This window comes from Anarrhichthys ocellatus, unplaced genomic scaffold (genome assembly GCF_004355925.1).
Source record: "Anarrhichthys ocellatus isolate YVR2014 unplaced genomic scaffold, GSC_Weel_1.0 scaffold31, whole genome shotgun sequence".
Classification (NCBI taxonomy): Eukaryota; Metazoa; Chordata; class Actinopteri; order Perciformes; family Anarhichadidae; genus Anarrhichthys; species Anarrhichthys ocellatus.
This window is the reverse complement of record NW_022280061.1, coordinates 4,593,447-4,615,461: the sequence shown is the minus strand read 5'-3', so window position 1 is coordinate 4,615,461 and position 22,015 is coordinate 4,593,447. Positions and strand designations below refer to the sequence as shown.

Genomic DNA, 22,015 nt, shown 5'->3' with positions numbered 1-22,015 from the left:
TGTGTGTGTGTGTGTGTGTGTGTGTGTGTGTGTGTGTGTGTGTGTGTTCGTTCCTTCCTGTTTCCCTACAGGTGTGCATCAAAGTTACTGTTATCAACTTCACCGTGACCAAATCTGGCTTGGAGGACCAACTGCTTAGGTACATACATGCACAGACACACATGGTCGTATTTACAAACTCTCTGTACCCTTAACCCTTAATGACTATTTGCACTTCGCACTGGCCATAATCTCTGTCTTTTCTTTACTACTGTAGTGGTATTTGTATTTTATTTATTTTCTTTCCCCCACATTCTTTTCTCTACTCTGATCTTCCTGCAACCTCTAGTGACGTGGTGCGTCTAGAGAGTCCACATCTGGAGGAACAGAGGAATGAGCTGATCGTGCGCATCCACGCTGACCGCAACCAGCTAAAAGAGATCGAGGACCGCATCCTCCAGCTTCTCCTCACCTCTGAGGGGAATATACTTGACAACGAAGAGCTAGTTCAGACTCTTCAGGAGTCAAAGGTAGATATCATATGGATATTGTCATCATCTACAAATACCATTTCAACGTTTGTTTGGATTTTGACTTGTTATAATCATATTGTCCTATTCTGTTTCCCTCCTTTCCTCTACCACATCTGTTCCTCCCTTCTCCCACCATTCCTCAGCTGACATCAGAGGCTATAAAGCAGCGTCTGGAGGAGGCAGAGGCCTCTGAGCTGATGATCAACTCTGCAAGGGAGCGTTACCAACCTGTGGCCACCCGAGGCTCAGTCTTGTACTTTGTTATTGCCAGTCTCTCTGAGATTGATCCAATGTACCAGTTCTCCCTCAAGTACTTCAAACAGGTGAGTTAGTAACAGGCGTCATTGTGCAAGCCACAGACAAATCTCCATCTGATTTCATTTGTAAGCTTTTGTAAAGCACACATTATCAAACAACTTCAAGACTCCCTGTAGCACGTCTGTTCCTCTTGTTCAATATCTTTCCATCCCATTCTTAATGTTCTTTACTTTCTCCACCCTCAGCTCTTTAACTCCACCATTGAAACGTCAGAGAAGAGCAGCGTGTTAGAAGATCGTCTCCAGATCCTGCTGGACCAGATCCTGCTCATCTCCTACATCAACGTGTCCCGTGGCCTCTTCGAGCAGCACAAGCTTATCTACAGCTTCATGTTGTGCATAGAAGTCATGAGGCAGCGTGGGGAGATTTCCGATGCCGAGTGGCAGCACTTCCAAAGAGGAAGTGTCTCTTTGGAAAAGGTGAGGTGGGAAATCAAGTCAAAAGAATCCTGCTGGTACATTGCTGGTGTCAGAGGAGAATCTATCCAATGGGAGATGGGGTGGAGACTCGGATGTGTTCATCTAACTATAAAGCAAGCAATCTCTCTCTGTCCGTCTTTCTCCCTCTCTGTGTGTGTGTGGGTCTTTAGCATATATCATATATATTCTTCCAATCTACTTCACACTTGGCAGGTATATTGCTTTGGACCCGAAGGAGTGCTGTGTCTAATTTGATGCAGTTTGGACACACTGCACATTCAATATTAATTGAATAAACAAGCGAACAGCGCTATGTGCAGCAGCCGGGGCTTGAGTCAAGCAAGTCGTCCACAATTTTAACATAATCTTAGCTCAATGCTGCGTGCTAACTTGGATTTGTTTGTATCTGTTTTTACAAAGTTATAGCATAATTCCCCCACGAAGTCCAAACTAAGCTATGTTGGAACTTACATGCACTTGGTGCGACGGGCTGCAGAGTTATTTAGAAGAAACTACATCAGTTCAGTCCATACCAGAATGGAGAATGGTCAACTGTCAGTGAACACTAAATTAAAACTTGCCTGGAGGAATAGAGATATAACGTCCTGCTTTTAAATGCCATGAGCTCTAAATAAAAAACAAACAAAGAGGTGTTTCTATAATTAGACAAAAATAGAGAATTATTACAGTTTGTTGGCAGAATCCTCTTAAATGTGGATAAACAAGGTGCTTCTGTAAATCCCCCCAAGTTGGCCTGCAAGCAGTAACTTCACTCTCTCTCTCTCTCCTCTTCTTCTTCTTCTTCCTCTTCTTGTGGGATTGAGTTGAGAGACCTTTGTCACAAAGTGTCTGTCAGGCTCTCTCTCTCGGCCAGCTTATTGCTGCTGAGACTGATGGAAACACACACAGTAAGCCACAGACAAAAAGAATAGATGAGAAAATCTGTAAGTGAAGAGGTTGACAAAATAATTATGTCTGTGGAAGAGAGATACAAAAAGAAGAATATTTAGTAGTATGCTAATAGTCCTTTATAATCAGTGCAAACGTCTTAGTAACTCAAGTCAGACATGACGCCTTCAGAGGGGCAAGATCTGATCTGAGCTTGTTTACATGTCAATGTTTTTCTTTTCTATATATTTCTATGTAATCATTGTCTTCCCTCTCAAACCCCTGTGAGAGTCAGAAGGGTGTGCAGCTGAGGCTCCATTGGTTTGGGCAATGAAGAAGGTCAAAGGTAGAACTGAGCAATGAATAGAAGGCCCTTTGAGTATTAAGGACACTTTTGTGACCACAGTGCAGATCAGTTGGTGCTGACCTGGGATACTTTCATTCATCCACCATTTGTTTCTCCTTTATGTGGCATTACTGAGGCTGGAGGTGCTGCCCGTCAGCCCTCGTGATCCTCCTGTTAATGCCTTTCCTCTCCTCCCACTCTCTGTCTTTTGTATCGCAGCTTCAATACATCCATCATCTTTGCTTCTCTTATCCGCCACGTCTACCTGCCCTGTTGTGAATCATTCTGTCTTCACACTGTTACATCCTTTAAGTCTTCTTCACTGCTCTCTACTGAAGGTCTGTCCTCTATTTCTTTCCCAACTCCTTCCTTTATGGCCGTCAACGTCTCCTGTTCAACTTGTTCTTCTTTCAGGACAATGCAGAACGTCCAGATGTGCCATGGCTCAGTGATTTTTACTGGCACACGTGCTGCGAGCTGGAGGACACACTGCCTTGCTTCAAGGGCATCTCCAAGGAAATCACCAGAACCTCCATCCTCATCGAGCTAGGTACACCCAACCCAGCTGTTATACAGGCCTGTCTGGCAAGAGTCAGCATATTAGGTGCACAACGTTTCTAAAAAGCTAGAACATTTGACCCATTAACAAAATCTGATTTTTCACTGTCAGGCTTAAATATTGTAATTCTTGGATATTCTATTGTTCTTCTACCACAAAGTGATTTATAAAGAAGATGTGTGTAGCATTAAATGACGCCTCTCCTTTAGGACGTTTTCAAGCATCTATTAATCCAGAGACCTGGGAAGGCTACGTGTCCAAAGAAGTGAAGCCAGGGAGTGGGATCAGAGGTCACTGGAATGAAAGGTTGGGGGCCTTCCAGAAGCTAGTCCTGATCAAGAGCTTTATAGAAGAAAAGGTGAGCCTAGATTTATATTTTGTAAACCTTTCCATTGCTTTCTTCTGGCCCTTCTCTTCCTGTTGTTATCTGATTGACTTCCTCCACCTCTTGTCCAGCTGGTGTTTGCAGCAACAGAGTTTGTGATCGTCAGCCTTGGACAGCAGTTTGTGGAGAACCCTCCAGTAGACCTGGCAAACCTTTACAATGACATGTCCCCTTCCACACCACTGGTCTTCATTCTCAGCACAGGATCTGACCCTATGGGGGCCTTCCAGCGCTTTGCAAAAGAGAGAGGTTGTCTTGACAGGTAAAAAGAACAAGATAGACGGATGATATAAGGTGGGAGTGTTGTGACAGAATTGAGTTGAATATATCCAGGCATTGGCGCACAACCTGGAAGGTGTTTACACATGATCACAAGGGTCTCTGTCTCTCAGGGTTGAGTCCATATCATTAGGTCAAGGCCAGGGGCCGATAGCAGAAAAGATGATCCATGCAGCAATGAAGACTGGCAAATGGGTCTTTGTGCAGAACTGTCATCTGGCCGTCTCCTGGATGTTAGCCATGGAGGAGCTCATCAAGACCCTCACTGAGCCTGGTATACAAACAGTGTTCAAACACTTCCACCATGTAACTGTGCACATGATCACACAAGGGCAGAGCAGCGTGACAGCGTGCACTGTTGCTGCTGTCTAATGCACGGTGGCTGAACGCCCAGCTCACTAGTAAATACAGAAAACACTAGCAACACAACATAGCCGAGCATTCTGGGACCAAATGCTTGTTTTGTAAAAAGATTCAATGCATGTTCCTCTGTGTCGTCACAGTAACACTCACTATGTATTGTTTTCTGTTGTTTATGGCTGTGAACAACATTCCATTCTGTTCCTGTGCAGACGCATCAATCCACGAGAACTTCCGTTTGTTTCTCAGTTCCATGCCGACCAAAGTATTTCCTGTTACAGTGCTTCAGAACTCTGTCAAGGTGAACACACACACACACACACACACTCTCACACACACACACACACACACACACACACACACACACACACTCTGCTACTGTATGAGTTCACATTAGTTTACGTAATTTCATTTGAAGATTGTCTGTCAGAGATTGCTCTTCAGGACTATTGTTTGCAGGATTAAGAAAGATGTACTTCCAATATGAAGTCCAGCTTTGAACAAATGAACAATCTAATAGTTAATAAGATAATTATGCATTCTGCAGATGCACATGGCTTTTCATCATTGTTCTTCATGACGAGAGTTCACACCCTCATGCCTTGAAAATAAATATTCTCAATGCATATACTGAGTTTAATTTCTTAGACTTCTGTGGGAAACTTACAGTTGATGATGCAAATATTGAATCTGTAGAAAGGAGACTCAATGATACATGTCAATACTGCTGTGTTTCTAGAGATAGTAGATTGAAGAAAGGTCATTAATTAGGAAAGGATGCTGATGGTAGTATTCTCATTGTAGTGTGTCTGCTTGGATGAGAGAAAGTCTGGAATAAGTAAAGAAATGATATTTGGATGTGATTTGCATTCATTTTACTGGAAAGTTGTGTGATATTTTGCATGCTTTGTAATTTGTTGAACTGATACTGTCTCCATAGAAGGAAGTGTCACAACATCACTTTAAACCGTGTCAGTGAAGGTGTGGTAGTCAAATGAGCCTAAAAGGAAATTACTTTTATTTTAGGATTGCATGTTTTTAATTCCACCGGCTATGTAAGTAAAACTGACGCGGGAAAAACATGTAATTCAATCACAGATCCTGTAAATGTTTTGGTTAGTCACTCTTCTTACTACGTGAGTAAGTTAAACAAGTGATCAACAGTCTATGAGCTTGTTATTATTGGATGTCGGCATAAATCGGTTGAAATTTGGGATCTGTGTATTCTGTATCATCTGTAACATATCTCAGCATCACAAGGATTTGAAATAATAGCAACAAACGAGACTAATCGGGGGCCTGTTCACGTCAGTCCTAGTTTTAACACTGCTACATTTTTGGCCTGAGATTCATTCACAACTGATCTTAGTTCCAGCACCAGCACTTAATTCTGTAAATAAATGAATCTGTCATTAAAGGAATTACCATTTGTATATCAATGACTCAGTCCAGTAAGACAGAAGTCAAATATATAACCAGACATCACAGCTGTTTGGTGCTTTTAATGGATTTAGAGCCTTGATAGCAGCTTGAATGTCGTCTGTAGTGGTCTCATTGTTATTATTACTCCAAGGTACTGAGGCATGACATCATAGTTGTCCCGCCCCTGGCTCTGATTGGCTAATTGTTGGTTCGTTCCCCCGCTGTGTTTATTGGTCGATTGCCTGTTAATTGAGATACCACTCTTACTTGTCACGACGCCAGACAGATCAGTTGATTGGAGCTCGGTGGAGTGAGCAGATTCAAAGGTCTACAACCAGGCAAAAAAAACCGTCCATGTCTAAAACATACCGGCACAACCAGGAGGATTAGATTGACCCAAGCAAGGCCCCAGAGTTCATGGCAGTCCAATGTGGTTCTCTCTGTCGCAGCCATCGAGCCCTGTGTGTCTCTGTGTTGTTGTTGCCAGGTGACTAATGAGCCTCCTAAAGGCCTCCGAGCCAACATGCGACGAGCCTTCACAGAGATCTCCAGCAAGTATTTAGAAGAGCACATTCTGGGACGCCAGTGGAGGAAGATCATCTTTGGAATCTGCTTTTTCCATGCAGTCATCCAGGTTACACACTGTTTCACACACCTCACACATGCTCCATTATTACGGCTCTGTGTGCCTGTACGTGTTTTACTTTCTTGTATTCTGTTGTATGTGTTTGCTTGGGTATGTGCCTGTGCTTCTACACGTATCCTTTTTTGTGTCTTAGGAGCGGAAGAAGTTTGGTCCTCTGGGCTGGAACATCCCCTATGAGTTTAACGACAGTGACAGGGAGTGTGCTCTGCTCAACCTCAACCTCTACTGCAGAGACGGCGCGGTCCCTTGGGACGCTCTCATCTACATGACTGGTAGGGATGCTGTCACGCAGGCATAAGTGTGTGTATTTGCATGCAAGTCTATCTAAATGCGTACACACATGCATTTACAGTCAAGCACATGTCGATGTATTAGGGGTTGTGTGTGCTTTGTTTTGGTTCTCAAAATTCAACATTGTATAGTGCAATGTGCAAAGCATATGATGGAACTTCAGATTAGTTGGGTCACCGTTGTTTTGTCAACAACACACATTTTTGGCATTGTGTGAAATGGGAAAGGCAAAAAGCAGAGCAGTGACACGGCAGTGACTCTGTCCTGCAGCAGAATGTTCATGGATGCAGAATTTATTGCAGGACTGTTGTATTCGATGCTACTAAACTCGCAAGTAGGGGATGAATTCACCCCAAAAGAATTTTGCAGTATTTGTGGCTGCTACACCTTCACAAATCAAACAAAAATAAACTGTGTGAAATGCCCCCCTAACTGCGCTGCCAGGCAAACAGCGTCTCGGCGCTCCGCTGCTATTTGCACGTATTTCTCTCTGTGTCGTGTTTAAATTCCTTGTCTGAAGTTTTAAGGAATGCTTCTGCACCTCGTCAGTTGTTCTGCCTCCTGTGTTCTTGGAGCAAATGCAACATGTATACTTATCCACATGGATAATTGCAATCAAACACATAAAAGGACAAATTGCACTCAGCTGCTAAACGTTGTGGGTGTGTTTGCGCTGTAGCATCATCAGCGCAACATCTCTTTTGAATCAAACCTTGAGACGAGCACACAACCCATTCTACAAGCATGTGTCCCTGAGCGTATATCTACGGCACATTTCTGTAAACATTAAAGAAGTCACTTTTCTAATCTTCCAGAAATTGTTTAAAAAGAGATTCAAATGACCTTTTCCATTAAAAGATCCATTTAGTGATTTAAATTGTGACACATTAGAGTTTTGTTAAAACCACACTGTAGCAGGCAACACTTAAATACATGCAAACATGAAAGTGAAAACTTTTTAATTCACTTGTATTATTGTCAAATACATCCTGGGCACACATATGGACACAAATAGAATTTCAATGTTATTGTATTATGTTGATTTTAAACATCTTCACAGTTATTATGAAGAAGAGGGAAGGATCCTTTCATTAGCAACAATTCATTCATTAGCATATTGCTAAAGTTAATTGGTTTTCCTGATCTGGTTTTCAATTACACCTTCAAATGATTATGTTCAGTCTCAGTGGAGCTCACCGCTCCATAATCAAACTGATCACACTGAGTTATTAGTTTAATCCTTAATTCTAACGGTCCTTGTGAACCAGAGCTACACACTCTTTGAAGGAAAGAATTTGGGCTCAAACCAAGCATTGTATTGCATTTCCTCTTTCAGAAACAGTTCCTCTATCGTGCTAAAAACAGTCTGTGCCAGCTTCACCACGCCTGCAGCTTTCTAAAAGCTTCAGCAGAGAAGTGTCTGATTATTTACCCGCGTCCTTACTTCCTTACATAACTGTGTCTTCGAGAAAGTATGGATTTTAAGCGTTGGATTGTTTGTGTTAAATATAGTTGATATAATCTTACTTTTTGCTCTTAGGTAATATTTGCTCTGCGTGGCTGTCTTTTCACTATTCCTTCCTTCGTCCAAACAATTCCCAGCTTCCTGAGTTTATTTGATCGGACCTACTTTTCTAATGTAATGTATCTGGTGTACAGATACTGGGTTCTTCTCATGGCCTCGGTAGATGTTGATGGATGGTAGACAGCTGATCAAGATAAAGGACAAGGTGCAGTGTGAACCTGCCGAGCTGAGGAGGGTCAGGAGAGCAGGACAGACAAAAGATGAAGATTAGACAACACTTTTATCATTAGTATTATAGGTCCCAGTGGGGGCTGCTTAGGACTGTTACTAACTCGTGTGATCCAAACATTTCCTTGGAATGGTAGATGACACTCTGATTGGTTGAATTCATGTTTTGCCTAAAATGCACCTATGATTTATAAATGGACTAAATACAACCCCTTGGTCCCAGAGCTGGAAACACCCTAAATGTACTCCATGTTCTTTAAACCATGTGCTGTAGCACCTGCACATATCACTGATGGAGACTGGTAGCATTATGTGGTCGTGGTGTCCGTGTTCCAGGTGAGATCACATATGGGGGCAGAGTGACGGATGCCTGGGACCAGCGCTGCCTCAGGACAATCCTCAAAGGCTTCTTCTCGCCTCAAACCCTGGAGCCTGGCTACGCCTACTCCGCCTCAGGTATTCTTCCATCTTCAGGTCTCTCTTTCTTTTTCTTTGTTTACATACAAGGCATGGACAAAATAACAGGAACACATAATATATGATAATATAATCAATATAGCATGCTCATATACTGTATATTTAGTTTGGTTTAGTGGTTTCCTATCTTGTGTGTTTAAGGTATCTACTATGCCCCAGATACAGAGGAGCTAGAACAATATAAGAAATATATCGAGAGTCTTCCAATCATAGATGAGCCTGAGGTCTTTGGCTTGCATGAGAATGCCAACCTGGCCTTCCAGGTGAGGAACAACAGCAGCATCTTCCAGAAAGGAAGATGTACTGATCACAATCTTTCTCATATGAGCAGCTTATGTTGTAAACTAATTGACCCATTTTTTAGGGTAACATGTTGAACAGCTCATTTTAACTAGTGCATGTTATCATTTCTTGGCTGATTCATGATTTCATTTGGAAAAAACATTTGTATTCAGAGAGCATGAGAGGTGTGTCATTGTGGGTGTATTATGTATTTGCCTCCAAAGCGTCAAGAAACCATGACTCTAATCAGCACCATACTGGATGTAACTCCTCGCTCACCAGCCCACCATGGAGCTACAAGTAACGATCACATCGTCTGCGAGCTCACTGCAGCCATCCTGGCCAAGCTACCAGGTACACACACACAGACCACTCATGAGATACACATGCAAAGAACCACATTACTTTGTGTATCTTAATAACTCCTGATCTAACGCAGCGTTTTTCCACCTATCTGTTGTCTGTCTGCCCACCTGTCTTTGTGTTGCCGGTTTGTCTCCCTGCTTGTCTCCCTGTCTTTGTTTGTGTTGCCGGTTTGTCTCCCTGCTTGTCTCCCTGTCTTTGTTTGTGTTGCCGGTTTGTCTCCCTGCTTGTCTACCTGTCCACGCAGAGCGTCTGGACATGGATGAGGCGGTTAAAACTTTGTGTGTCCCGGATGGAAGCGGCCGCCTTAACTCCCTGACAACTGTGTTGGGCCAAGAGGCCGACCGGTTCAACCACCTGCTGAGAGTGATCAAGGTGACTCACTGAGCTCCCAGAGACACAATCGAGCTTCCTCGAGCAATGTTTGTATATCTATCCATGAGGAAGTATATCTCAACCCTGAGAGGCAACTGAAACATATAATCTGGTCATCAATAAAGACTATTCTATATTCTCTCCAGTGTTTATGACCTCAGAACCGGTAAAAAGTAGTTTTTAAGTGTTTGTTGTTGTAATGTTTCTTCCAGGTGACTTTTAAATTCTCCATGCACACTTCACCTGTTATTACAGATGAAAAAACAAAGAAAGTAAATTAGAAATATTATCCTGGCAAGTACATTTTTAACCTTTTTTCAAGTCGTTAACACGAGAGGAAACGGATCAGATCAGACTTGGAAATGGATTACCAGAATTAACTTTGTAATTTTCCTCTCAGGCCTTCTGCAGTGAAATGATCAAACATAAACCAAGGATGCACCGATTATTTCGGACATCTGGGTACTTGCTGATACCATATACTGCTCTGAGTACACAATGAGACCAGTTCAGTGGATTCTCCTCACTTTCTGACTGTAACGAACTGTTGTAACAGCAACATGATGCTGCTGCTGATATATATCAAAATAAAGAACTTTCTTCCAGATTGCCTCTGTCCTTTACGCCCCTCATTGTGATGTATGATTGTTTTTGTGTTCCCCAGATGTCTCTTATCACTCTGCAGAAGGCCATAGCAGGACTGGTGGTGATGTCAGAAGAGATGGACCGCTTATACACAAGCTTCCTGAACAACCAGGTTCCCGCCCACTGGGCCAACTCTGCCTACCCTTCTCTCAAACCTCTGGCATCCTGGGTCAGGGACCTGGCTCTCAGGACCTCCTTTATCCAGGTGTGCAAGAGAAAGGAAAATCAATTCTGACACACACATATTGGTTGAGTTGTATTCAGATGTTGTTTGAAGCCATTTGTTTCAATAACGAGAACAGAAAAGCAGTAAAAACCAATCAGGGAGTCAGGATTCAGCTACTTGTCCTGGTTGAAGTCTCTGTATCACTGACTCACACACTGACACGACAGAGACATCTCACCGTGTGTGTGTGTGTGTGTGTGTGTGTGTGTGTGTGTGTGTGTGAGAGAGTGTGTGCTTGGCGTTTTTTTTGTGTTTGATTGTTTTTTTTCATCAAGTTGAAAACACTGATAAAACATTCTGCATTCTTCCCTGAGGCACATATCCTCTCTCTCTCTCTCTCTCTCTCTCTCTCTCTCTCTCTCTCTCTCTCTCTCTCTCTCTCTCAACCAACACTGGTTGATGTCCCCTGACTTAAATTGTTCTTCCGTGAGACTGGTTGGAACATGTGTGTTGCACATTCACTCACAGACGTACGTTAGTTGCACATGTTCACCTCAGAGGAGAGAATCCTCTTCACTGTCAGCCCCCGTTAACAACAGGACGCTTGCGATGCACCCTGCGTTAATTAAACAAAACACATATTGAAATTATTTATAGATACGCAATTTTAATTCAATTTTTTCTTGCTAGACTTGGATCACACGTGGTCAGCCCAAGTCTTTCTGGATCTCAGGGTTCTTCTTTCCTCAAGGCTTTCTTACAGGTAAATTAATATCTTCCGTGTTATTAATGAACCCCAGCAGCTAGAACTATAATTTTACATAAATATGTGCTCCGCTCTGCCTTTAGCGGTGCTTCAGAATCATGCCAGGCGCTACAATTTGCCCATCGATGAGCTCAACTTCCGCTTCAACTTGGTGCCGGTGTACCGAGACCAGGTAGCAGTCTGTGAGGCTCTACGCGGTCTGCCTAACACCACTAAACTGGACATGGATGATGAGGTACTGAAGAGGGGGTTTATTGTTGTGCATCCAGCCTGCATGCTACATGCTTTTACTGTGAAAACACAAGAGGCAGCAAAGCAGTGAAATGATTGATGACCGCTGCTCCATCTCATCTGTGGATACAACAGCTACCGGAGCCAGAGAACGGTGTGCTCGTGCACGGCATGTTCATGGATTCCAGTCGCTGGGACGATAACAACATGGTGATTGAGGACGCGTTACCTGGAGTGATGAATGCCATGCTGCCGGTGGTGCACTTTGAGCCCCAGCAGAACTACGTGCCTGAGCCAGACCTCTACCACGCTCCTCTGTACAAGACGTCAGCCAGAGCCGGGGCTCTGTCCACCACAGGTCTGTGCTCCACACGGGGACTCACTTACATACTGCTTTACATTGCTCTTCATCTTCTTACATTTTTGATCAGACAGGATTCCATTGTTTTGCTCAAGGGCACTTTACCACTTTTGGTGTCCAGAATCTCTTTTGCCATTCAAGCAGTGACACAGATATCTAATGTGATTAGACTTGTTCCTTCACCCTTAACTTCTGTCTCCTTCCAGGTCACTCAACTCATTTTGTTGCAGCAGTAATGCTTCCCTCCAATCGACCGAGCGACTATTGGACATCACGAGCCTCTGCTCTGCTGTGCCAGTTGGATGATTAAGTTTGTATTCGAGGACAAAGAGGAATTTAAAATGTGACTGAAACGTTTACTTATGCACGACCTTGAATTGACACTGAAGCTTTTGTGGAATTATTTATAAAGTTTCTTTCAGAGAAGATTTATGCTAAATGTGCACTTACTTCAAATACAGTGTAATAAACACCCTGAGTGATCTATCGGCTGCCTTCATACACGTGTGTACCCGTGGAGATTAATATCAGTTATATGCAGCAACATATGAGGCACTTAATGAGAGCGCTGCCGTACATCTTTAAAGATAAACAACATGTAGTAGAGTCCCGTAGCGGAGATCCATTCAAGCTGTTTGGTCATTGGATGAATGTGCTGACTGAAAATGACGGTTCACATGTAGCCTCAGGGAGAGCAAAGATGGAGGGATGGACGGCAGAGTAGATACAGGAGATGGATGAACACAGATGTTAATGGTTCTCAAATAAAACCCAACAGGGAATAGAAGAGTGGGGTCAGTTGAGACAGAAGGCATGATGAAATGTTTCCACCACAACCTCCACACACATCAGCAGCCTATTTGTGCTACTTAGGGCATGCAGTGCAAACACATTCCGTACACACACTGCAGTCCTCGGGTGGAGCGCAGACACACTCGATCTCTGTCTCTGTCGCGCACACGGCCTCACCGCCCATCAGTGTTTGCTGCACAGTTTCACAACAAACTACGCGTCACACAAAATGCTGTGTTACTAATTTTGCCCACAAAAGCCGACACATAATAGAGGAAAATAAAAAACTATTGATCATAAAAGGTTGTGCATCATTCAGTAGTTTTATAAGAGGCTATATGGTGTACTATCTCTTTCTCTGTTTATCATTCCCTCTATGTACACACCTGTACAGACTACAATGTACTTTGAATATTAGACTGAATCCGTCTGACTTCGTGCTGGTTTGGATCTGTTGAACAGTTTGTGAAAAGGTTTCTCTTAAGCTGTAAATGGTGATGAGTTGTCTGGCTTTGTGGGGCTTTATCAGGACATCTTAGCTCAGATGTGAAACCTTTCTATTTATTAATCTCACCTTTATACACTGAAAATGAAAACAGACAGATTGTACTTGCTGCCCTGACAGGAAGGTTCTGCACTTTAGTTGTTTTACATTTCTCCTGATCAATCCTTGTATGAGTCAGGGTAAGGCATTATACATAACAGTGACTGTGCTGGGCCTACTGCGGTTAGGTTTGCCCCCGTCATTCCGAAACCATCACACACACACACACACACACACACACACACACACACTCCTCTGTGGATGAAACCAGTGGGAAGAGGACACGGCTGATGTTTGCAGACACACACACACACACACACACACTCCTCTGTGGATGAAATCAGTGGGAAGAGGACACGGCTGATGTTTGCAGAAGATGAGTCCAAAGAGAACAGAGGTGATATTTTTTCAGTGGAGAAGAAAAGGCAGAGAAGGGAAACGGTTATAGAGAGTACGGTTCAGACATAAAGCAAACATTTCAAAAGGATCTCTCAGGACCAGCGCTTTACGTGAATATTTCACAACTAATCAACTCGTCTGTAATGATGAAAAGCAGCCTCGTGCTTCACTGCAGTGATTTGTAATTTGCTGAAGGATGTTGACAGTTATTCAATTGATTTAATTGAAAGTTCCACCACAGCAGTGATGATCCCGCTCCACTGCAGCCAGCAGCCTGGTAGCTTGTCTTCACATGAAGGCAATGAAAATGTGAAACATTCTGAATTTTTGCTAAATGTTAAAGATTTAAAGGAATAGTTTGAGATATACAGTATATGTATAAATTGTATTGTATGTAAGCATTACATGCTGTGATTAACCGGCACATCAGATGCTCTGTCTGTCCAGTTACATTGAAAACATCAACCGTGTCATAACCACGACCAGAAAGGAACGAGGAGGAACTGTGCTCAGTGAAAGCAGTTTAAAATTATTATTTAGGTAATTGTTGCATGTCAGCCATTCAAATGCCAGCAATGATCACGTCTCCTTTATTTTTCTCCAAATAGTCATGTACAGTGGGCATTACATACTAATGAAATATACGGAGCAGAGACGCACAGACCACAAAGAAAGAGACGCTCAAGGTGACCAAAATACAACACTAGTGATAAAAACAGCAATAGCATTAAAGTAAACGGACATATTCTCATTTAGAGTTTCACATTTGCAGCACAGCTATTTGAGCCACTTCAACACAGCTTTGATTTGTCAATGCAGAATGTCTTTTACCCAGAACACAATATCCTCTTCTGAACAGGATCAGACAACATGTGCTAAGTAGACTTCGACATGAGTAACAATAGAAATGTGTCAGGTTATCTCGCAAAGTCTCTACAGACGTTAGTCCAAGTCACAGAGAAGACACGTCTCATACGAGTCATTACGTCTCCTCTGTTCATATCTTCTCCAAGATGAAACCGTGATCAAGGTTTTGCATTATTCGTCAATCTATTACATAACATTCTTAAAGCAACCAAGACCCCTCTGACCACATGTGTTACATGACCTTTGACACCCAGCATGGGTTTCCTTTAAAACCAGCTTTGTTCTCTCGGTTCATCAGAGCTCATCTTCCAGTCTTCACCTGCAGCTTATAATAATCATCACGATGTACGATGACAAATGGACCAGAACAGTGTGTGTGGCATCAATCTCCTCATCTGACTCACTACAAGAACCCAAAATGTTGAGCTACACCTTTATCATTACAACAAGTACCTCAAACTAAAACTGACCATATTTAAAATGTTTAAATCAAATAAATATCAACACATAAAGATTTGTAAAGATTATTGAATCCTGATTCATGTTTAGAGTACTAAACATGGCTTGTACATGTCAGGCAGAACTGTCTCCCCCTCTTCCTGTCCGTCCATTATAAGTGGATAGGATATTTAAATGCTTTGCCGTTTTTGTCAGTGTTTTATTGATGTTTTTCTTTGTTATACATATAATAGTGAATTGAATATCTTTGCTTGTTTTATTCAACCAGCAGTTCAAAACCCAATCTGAAGACGTCAACCTGGACTCTGACTATTTTCTGACATTTTACAAACAAAACAAGTAATTAAATAATCAAGAGAATTGTTGGCAGATACATCTACGATGAATGCTCTATTATTTGCAGCCTTAGTTTAAAGAGATGTGAGGTGTGCAGTGCTGTGAGTTAACAAGTTAGTAGCTCTCAATAAGTTCACCAACACGAATAAAAAAAGATTTGATCTGATGTAGATGTATTTACAAATACAAAATAAATAGTATTATAGAATACAGGCCTGAACAAGCTTTACCTAAAACTGTCTACAGAACTCTAGCAGCTGTACTATGTGTAACTGTTGAAGACATTCAGACAGTTGCAGATGTGAAGAGCTGCTGTTGGGAAAGTAAGTGAAAGATAATGAGCAGAAAGGAAAGCCTGAAGGGAAGGAGTGTTGACAACATATTGTGATGAGACATGGTCCGGTACACGATGAGGTACAACAGGGCCAGCAGAGAGGCAAACAACAGTTTGTCATGTTTCATGTTAACCTTTCTGTTCCCACTCAGAGAGGGAAGAGATCAGCCTTATGTGAAGTCTTTGGACACAGCCTCAATGAAGTTGGGAGCTGACATGAGGATGGTGAAGGTGCAGATGATGGAGAAGAGCGAGAAAGCCACGAGGCATAACCGATCCACCACTGCCGCTGCAAACTTCCACTCACTGCAGATCGCCTCTCCCGCGTCATGATCTCGAAAGCGCCTGGCAATGTACTGCACTTCCTCCAGGATCCTCGAAATCTCCGGAACCTGCTCCAGCAGCAATGCCCGCGTGTGTTCTGAGTGGACGTCATGCGGGGAGGAGACGTTCAGATGATCACCGCCACCGCCGCACATCACCACCCCTGAATCAGTGCTTGGTGGGAATGCATGGTTCTCTGTGCCCATCGAGTGTAAGCCAAAGTACAGGCTCATGTTCCCGTTGGTCGTGGTTGACTGGGTGGGCGCCTGCCCTGGTATGGTGCTCATCGCAATGCTGCTGGAGCTGGTATGGTGCGGAGGATGGTGGGCGTACTTGTAGTCTGCGGTGCAGCTGGAACTCACAGCGGTCTTATTTTCCTCTCCAGGTTTCTTCATGCGGAGAAACCAAGCGCACCAGTTAAGGAGGATGACTCGGACCTGGATGAAGAGATGAGATCAGGCACAGAGGTGGAAGACAGGACAGAAGTAAAGGAGAGATCAGTGAGTCACAGACCAAAGTATGAGCAATAAAATCATATGAAAAACAGAAATACAGAGAAAAGTAGAACTTTTACACTGCAAACTTACTTCTGCCAGTGTGACATTTGTTAAGGTTGTTTGTAGGGGAAGATGCACACGTGCCATGAGGTATACAAGAATAATCTTTAGGTTTTCCTTCCATATAATTCATTACTGTTTAATAACTGAATGGTTCAGTGTGGATAATCCTTTAACAATGATTTACTTTTGAGTTTTTGATCCATAATTAGGGGAAATCCACTATTAATCGAGAGCTTTGTCAAATTTTGAATAAAATAAAATCTTAAAGATAAAAATATATGCATATATAACTGCACTGTTGGTGGACACTCTTGCTTATGATGTCTTATTACAGACTCATACGTATAGGCAACAGCCTAGATGGGTATTAAATGTACCAATATCAATACGTTGTGTGGTTATTTGAAAATAATCCACTGGCTAGGGCAATCACAATTGGCTGATGATAGATTATTGGATTTAAAGGTTATTTTACCCATTTTGGCATTTTCCCTCCATGGGGGTCATGGTGGTGGAACTGCAGCACCAGGACTGTTACCACCACAGACAAGCCCACGATCATCATGGTGCTAGCAAAGTACTGAGCTGGAAGGAGAAGAGCACATAAGTACAGCACAACAATTTCCATTTGGAATAGAAAAGAACTAATACAGTGCATCAGTGCCATTCTGAATGAAAAGCTCATGTATCTGTCACGTATCAAGACAAACCATGAGAGGTGGGCATAGTACTCTGGTAGGTCTGCCGCAAAGTCAGTCGGTTGGCTGGTTAGTCAGTTGGAGTTTAACCCTTTCAACAAAGCTGAGGATACACCACCACAGGGGCTGGTGGGAGGATGACCAACATGTCACATCCCAATGTACACACTAACCAAAACACATACGCATGCTTGCGGGCATTTGAAGCCACAGGAACAACAACATGCATCACATGTACATGTAGGCAAGCACGCTCCCCCGTCCACACGCACCTGAATACACTGAAACATAATTATGATAGACTTCCCTCTAAAAACAAGAGAAGACATTTTTCTTTTTGATCCGGTCCATGTCGAAGTATATTTGTCAGAGTGAACGTTAAGGAGTATTTCATTTTGTCTTCAATCCATCAGTTCTGCAATGTGTTAGTATGTCTACTCCAATAAAGACAGATCTGCTAATGGCTTCGTTTTACATCACTGAGCTGCTGAATGACACTGAGCAGCTCCTGCGTCTGCAGCCTCCCTCCCCTCTCATGGCCAGCTGCTTGTCTGTCGGGGCTCGTATCAGTCTGGTCTTTTACAATGCAGCTCTGTTGCTCTTCTACTCTCAGAATAATCTTCACATCTTATATCTGCAATCTCCCACGTCCAGCCGCTCCAGGCTGCCTGGTGTGAATAATATGAGGTGTGAATATCTCGTCAGTTGTAATGCAGCTCTTCGCCCGATTCTACACACTCTCATTCCAATCTACCAAACTGGTTAAATGTACAGTTTGAAAGGGTCAGTCACCATTTTTGGGAAATGAGTGTATTCACATTCTAGCAGACAGTTAGATGAGAAGATGTATACCACTCTCAAGGTGTGTTCAGACAGAACACAAGGAAGTCTTTTATATGTGGCACGATTACATACAAAGTAAATGACATGATGTTGAGGAAGTTGTGCTTATCGCAGGGCTGTACGTCTCATACATGTATGAATACAAGAGGGGAAAGGAAAGCGACTGGACGGAACAGGAAAAAAAGAGTCTTTTGTGAGTTGAACACAAACACTCGCTCACTGACGTGTTTCTAGCTCGCTTACAGCTAACGTCTGTACATCGCTTACATTAGTTGTTTTGGGGCAAATCAGCATGTATTGCACATGCCTGGATGTTGGTCAAATTCACAGGAATGACCTGAGGGAACATGGGCCTGACCCCTGAACTCCCCTTTACAGATGTCCTTTCAGTATATAGCTGGAGCCCGGAGCTCAGCTTAGTATAGAGACTGAAACAGAGGGAAACAGTCTCGCTCTGTCTGAAGGTACACAAAGAAAAAGACTCAAGTTGACAATTGAGATTTTTTACTTTTCAAAAGAGCCAGGCAAGCTGTCAACCCGTTTCCAGTGTTTGTGTAAGAGAAGCTATGAGTTTACAGGCTATAGCGTTACACTGACCAGACAGACGAGTTCTCCACTACTGACAAGAAAAGGTGTCATTTCAAACTATTTCTGAAGGTTTCTGGTGCATTACACATTATTACCAGTAAGTATCACATCACAGATAGCCAACTGTTTGGGAGATAAGTTGCTGATCATTTTGTGATCAATGTTAATTATTTGTCTTTTTTCATCACTTTGAAAGTAAGAAAATCACAACGAGCTATAATTGGAGCAGAAAAATGTCTTACCGATCAGAGGAACGGAGTCTGAAGTGGCCGGCATGATCTCTGCTACCAGCAACATGAACACCGTGAGAGACAGCAGCACTGTGATGCCTGGAGGAAGACAGAGCAAACATTCTGTCATCACCGCCTCCTTTTCTCTTTAACGGTGACTTGAGAGTACTTCAAATAAATGTAGCCGGTTGCTTCAGAATAGGTGAAAACAGCCGTGGGTTTATTGTGGAATATTCACTGTTCTACTCTCGAGGGATGACTTGCAGTTATTCACTCGGACCCCGTCTCACTGAATGTCATCTTGAAATGTTTATGATGGAGCTTTTATTTATCTGCTAATGAGTAGAATCCAACTCAAAGGCAAATTCACAGCCAAAATGTCAGCGTTAGCGTAGAGCAGTGACAAATACATGGGTTAAAAAATACTTTTGTATGCATGTATGATTATAATCATGACTCATTGTCCCTTTGTGTTAGTGTGAGAGAATGTGTGTGTGCAGTGATGTATGCATCTCTCTGTGTGTGTGTGTGTGTGTGTGTGTGTGTGTGTGTGTGTGTGTGTGTGTGTGTGTGTGTGTGTGTCCCATCCTGTACCGAGTGATATCTTCTCTCCAGAGTCAGCAGGGAGCAGGAAGACCAGCAGGGCCAGACCAGAGATGAGCACACAGGGGATGAGCAGGTTGAGGCCGTAGTAAAGTGTCCTGCGGCGCATAGTGACCGTGAACGTCACATCAGGATACGGCTCCTTACAGCAGTCGTAGTACAGCTCATTACGTTTAGCCGGCACACCTGGAGGAAAAAGAAAAGGTGGGTCACACACACAGAACTATAAAAAAGTTCAGCTCAAGGTTCTGCTTGGCTGAAGAAGACCTTGTACAAAAGCATTAATGTGCAGCTGTGGCTGCTGATTGAGTGCTGGGCAGAGACAATCAGTCAACAGTCATTATTAATACTTCTTTTTAAAGGTCCCATTAAATATGATTGAGAGGGAAGATTTATGTACACTGTTTGAATCCTTGGACAGAGTGAAAATGAACTGATTAATACTCTCCTGTCCTCGTTACTTTATATTGTCAGTTTCTCCATAATCACTCAAAGATGCCGCTTAACCGACATGTTCTTTATCTGAAGGTTTCCACTTAAACCAAGCACACATAAAGCCAATGCTGAGAATGTAGAAAGATTATGATTTTACCATTAATGTATTGTTTCTGTGTGGAAAGCAGCTTGTCACTGAAAAAACAGCAAATGCACTCCTGCCTAAATGAATACTGTACATAATACAATGATGTCCTGATATAATCTGTTAGATAAAGTAATAATCATGCAAGCACAGCTTCACCTTTAGTGTAGCAACATATTTTAGCTGGTCTACAATCACTATAAAGCAGCTTATTGTGGTTTGTTGTCAGACGGAGAGACAAAGCTCCCAAGTCAAGTGTTATGAATCAGAAGTAACGTGTTTTCTGCAGCAAATGTCATTCCATTATGGCAGCCACCTGTTTGAGAGTCTTTGTGTTCTGAATCCGTACACTGACTGACTGGCATGTGTTGCCTCATCATCACTTCAATGTATAGTTCAATGACACTTCAACTGAGTCGGGGGACTTTACAGCCCATCATCAGCAACAGTTCCTGCTCTAAGGCAAGGCCAGCACAGTCATATGAAGGCAGTTTACAGTGCTTTACAAATGTCATAATTAAGTGAATAAGACAATATATATTAAATTGCAAAACCAAAGCAGGGACACAAGTTAAGTTATAGACAGCAGAAAACAGGAGGTTCCCATTTTCTGAAAACAATGCTTGCCCATGTGTACACTGAAAGAATGATTGATGGCTGTGTTTGTTCCTCCTGTTCATGTGCTGTAAAGAGATCCCTTCCCTAAGCACAGTGGTTAAAAGAGGACTCCACACATCTAGTGTTGCGCTCCTATAATAACCTTGTTGGATTTACGATGGACAGTTTAAAAAATGAAAAGCAGAACCAGAGGCATCCTCTGTTTTTTATTCCATCCGTGTCCAACTTGGTGCCTACATTACCCACAATGCAATTTGACCACCACATTTTGTGTGTGTTATGCTAGTCGGGGCTAGTGGAGGCTCGAGCCGCTAGCCTAAAGCGGAGCGGGCTACAGAGCTCTGGTGAGCTCACTTCTGTCTAACTCCACACCCCCGTATCTTAACTTCTCTTAACTTGTATTCTTCAGACCGAACCGACACTGACTCCAGTGACAGGCCACACAAGGCTTTAGACATAGTTCTCCCCAACACCTGCAAACAGACTTTCATGTGAGAGATCTGTGGAATCTTCCTTGAAGAAAGACTAGAAGAAATGTGAGCCGATCCTTTAAACTCAGATTTGAACATCGTCAGATTAGGGAGAGTCAGGGAGGTCCTTCTAGGTATGTGGGACATAGTGGAAAAAGGCTCCCCATGTTTTGTCTTTACCTGAGGAACAATCAGTATACTAGTCAGTGTACAATCAGTATACTAGTCAGTGTACAATCAGTATACTAGTCAGTGTACAATCAGTATACTAGTCAGTGTACAATCAGTATCGCAAGACCTAAGCACTTGTGTGAGGAATAGATGAGCTGAAATTGGGCAGGAGGAACAATCAAGATCCCACTACCCCTCCAAAAACAATCCTCAATCATTTATTAATCCATAATGCTCATCCGTTTTGTTGGCATAGACACATTATGCAACTAATCTGCCTTGTCCATCAGATTAACAGAAACACAATGTCACCTTGGTCCAGTCAAGTCAAATGAATCCCAAAACGTGTGAGCATGTGTGCTCATCAGAGCCTTCGTGTAAGAAGATGAATAGTATGCATGACAATGATTTGATAAACACAATTATTTAAAAGTGGACGACAGGCAGTGTTAGCTTTTCTCCTTCATTACTTCATTGTGTGTGTGTGTGTGTGTGTGTGTGTGTGTGTGTGTGTGTGTGTGTGTGTTCATACGTTGGCATTGGGATGGGAATGTTCTGAGGCACCAGGACAGTGTGTGTTCTTGGCCAGCTTGCAGGCTGGCTGTGCCTGAATTAAATGAACCATCCCTCGGCCAGCTGTCACCACACACGCCCAGACCCACTGCCCTCCATTCCCCCAGCCAGCTGGGTACACTCACTTTGTGTTTATGTGTGTGTGTGTGTGTGTGTGTGTGTGTGTGTGTGTGTGTGTGTGT

The 22,015-nt window shown here is 42.8% G+C and overlaps 2 protein-coding genes across 4 annotated transcripts in view; one reads left to right on the top strand and one right to left on the bottom strand.

The window, feature by feature from the left end:
- The window catches only part of dnah6 (dynein, axonemal, heavy chain 6), a 44,466-nt gene extending 32,138 nt beyond the window's left edge, over positions 1-12,328 (top strand). The window contains exons 62-81 of the mRNA XM_031864440.1: positions 72-139; positions 329-509; positions 656-835; positions 1,016-1,249; positions 2,898-3,033; positions 3,252-3,400; positions 3,499-3,689; positions 3,820-3,980; positions 4,279-4,367; positions 5,976-6,122; positions 6,268-6,406; positions 8,515-8,634; positions 8,797-8,918; positions 9,162-9,291; positions 9,548-9,675; positions 10,340-10,525; positions 11,177-11,249; positions 11,336-11,487; positions 11,619-11,841; positions 12,051-12,328. Coding sequence (XP_031720300.1) covers positions 72-139; positions 329-509; positions 656-835; positions 1,016-1,249; positions 2,898-3,033; positions 3,252-3,400; positions 3,499-3,689; positions 3,820-3,980; positions 4,279-4,367; positions 5,976-6,122; positions 6,268-6,406; positions 8,515-8,634; positions 8,797-8,918; positions 9,162-9,291; positions 9,548-9,675; positions 10,340-10,525; positions 11,177-11,249; positions 11,336-11,487; positions 11,619-11,841; positions 12,051-12,154 — 2,913 coding nt within the window. The 3' untranslated portion in view covers positions 12,155-12,328. The remainder of the gene's footprint in view (positions 1-71; positions 140-328; positions 510-655; positions 836-1,015; positions 1,250-2,897; positions 3,034-3,251; positions 3,401-3,498; positions 3,690-3,819; positions 3,981-4,278; positions 4,368-5,975; positions 6,123-6,267; positions 6,407-8,514; positions 8,635-8,796; positions 8,919-9,161; positions 9,292-9,547; positions 9,676-10,339; positions 10,526-11,176; positions 11,250-11,335; positions 11,488-11,618; positions 11,842-12,050) is intronic.
- Positions 12,329-14,153: 1,825 nt separating this feature from the next.
- Positions 14,154-22,015, bottom strand: part of LOC116392765 (neuronal acetylcholine receptor subunit alpha-7-like) — a 25,837-nt gene continuing 17,975 nt past the window's right edge. For all 3 annotated transcript variants that reach the window (XM_031864495.1, XM_031864496.1, XM_031864497.1), the window contains 4 exons: positions 19,413-19,607; positions 18,831-18,917; positions 16,935-17,044; positions 14,154-16,336 (listed from right to left, as the gene is read on the bottom strand). In XM_031864495.1, coding sequence (XP_031720355.1) covers positions 15,746-16,336; positions 16,935-17,044; positions 18,831-18,917; positions 19,413-19,607 — 983 coding nt within the window. In that variant the 3' untranslated portion in view covers positions 14,154-15,745. The remainder of the gene's footprint in view (positions 16,337-16,934; positions 17,045-18,830; positions 18,918-19,412; positions 19,608-22,015) is intronic.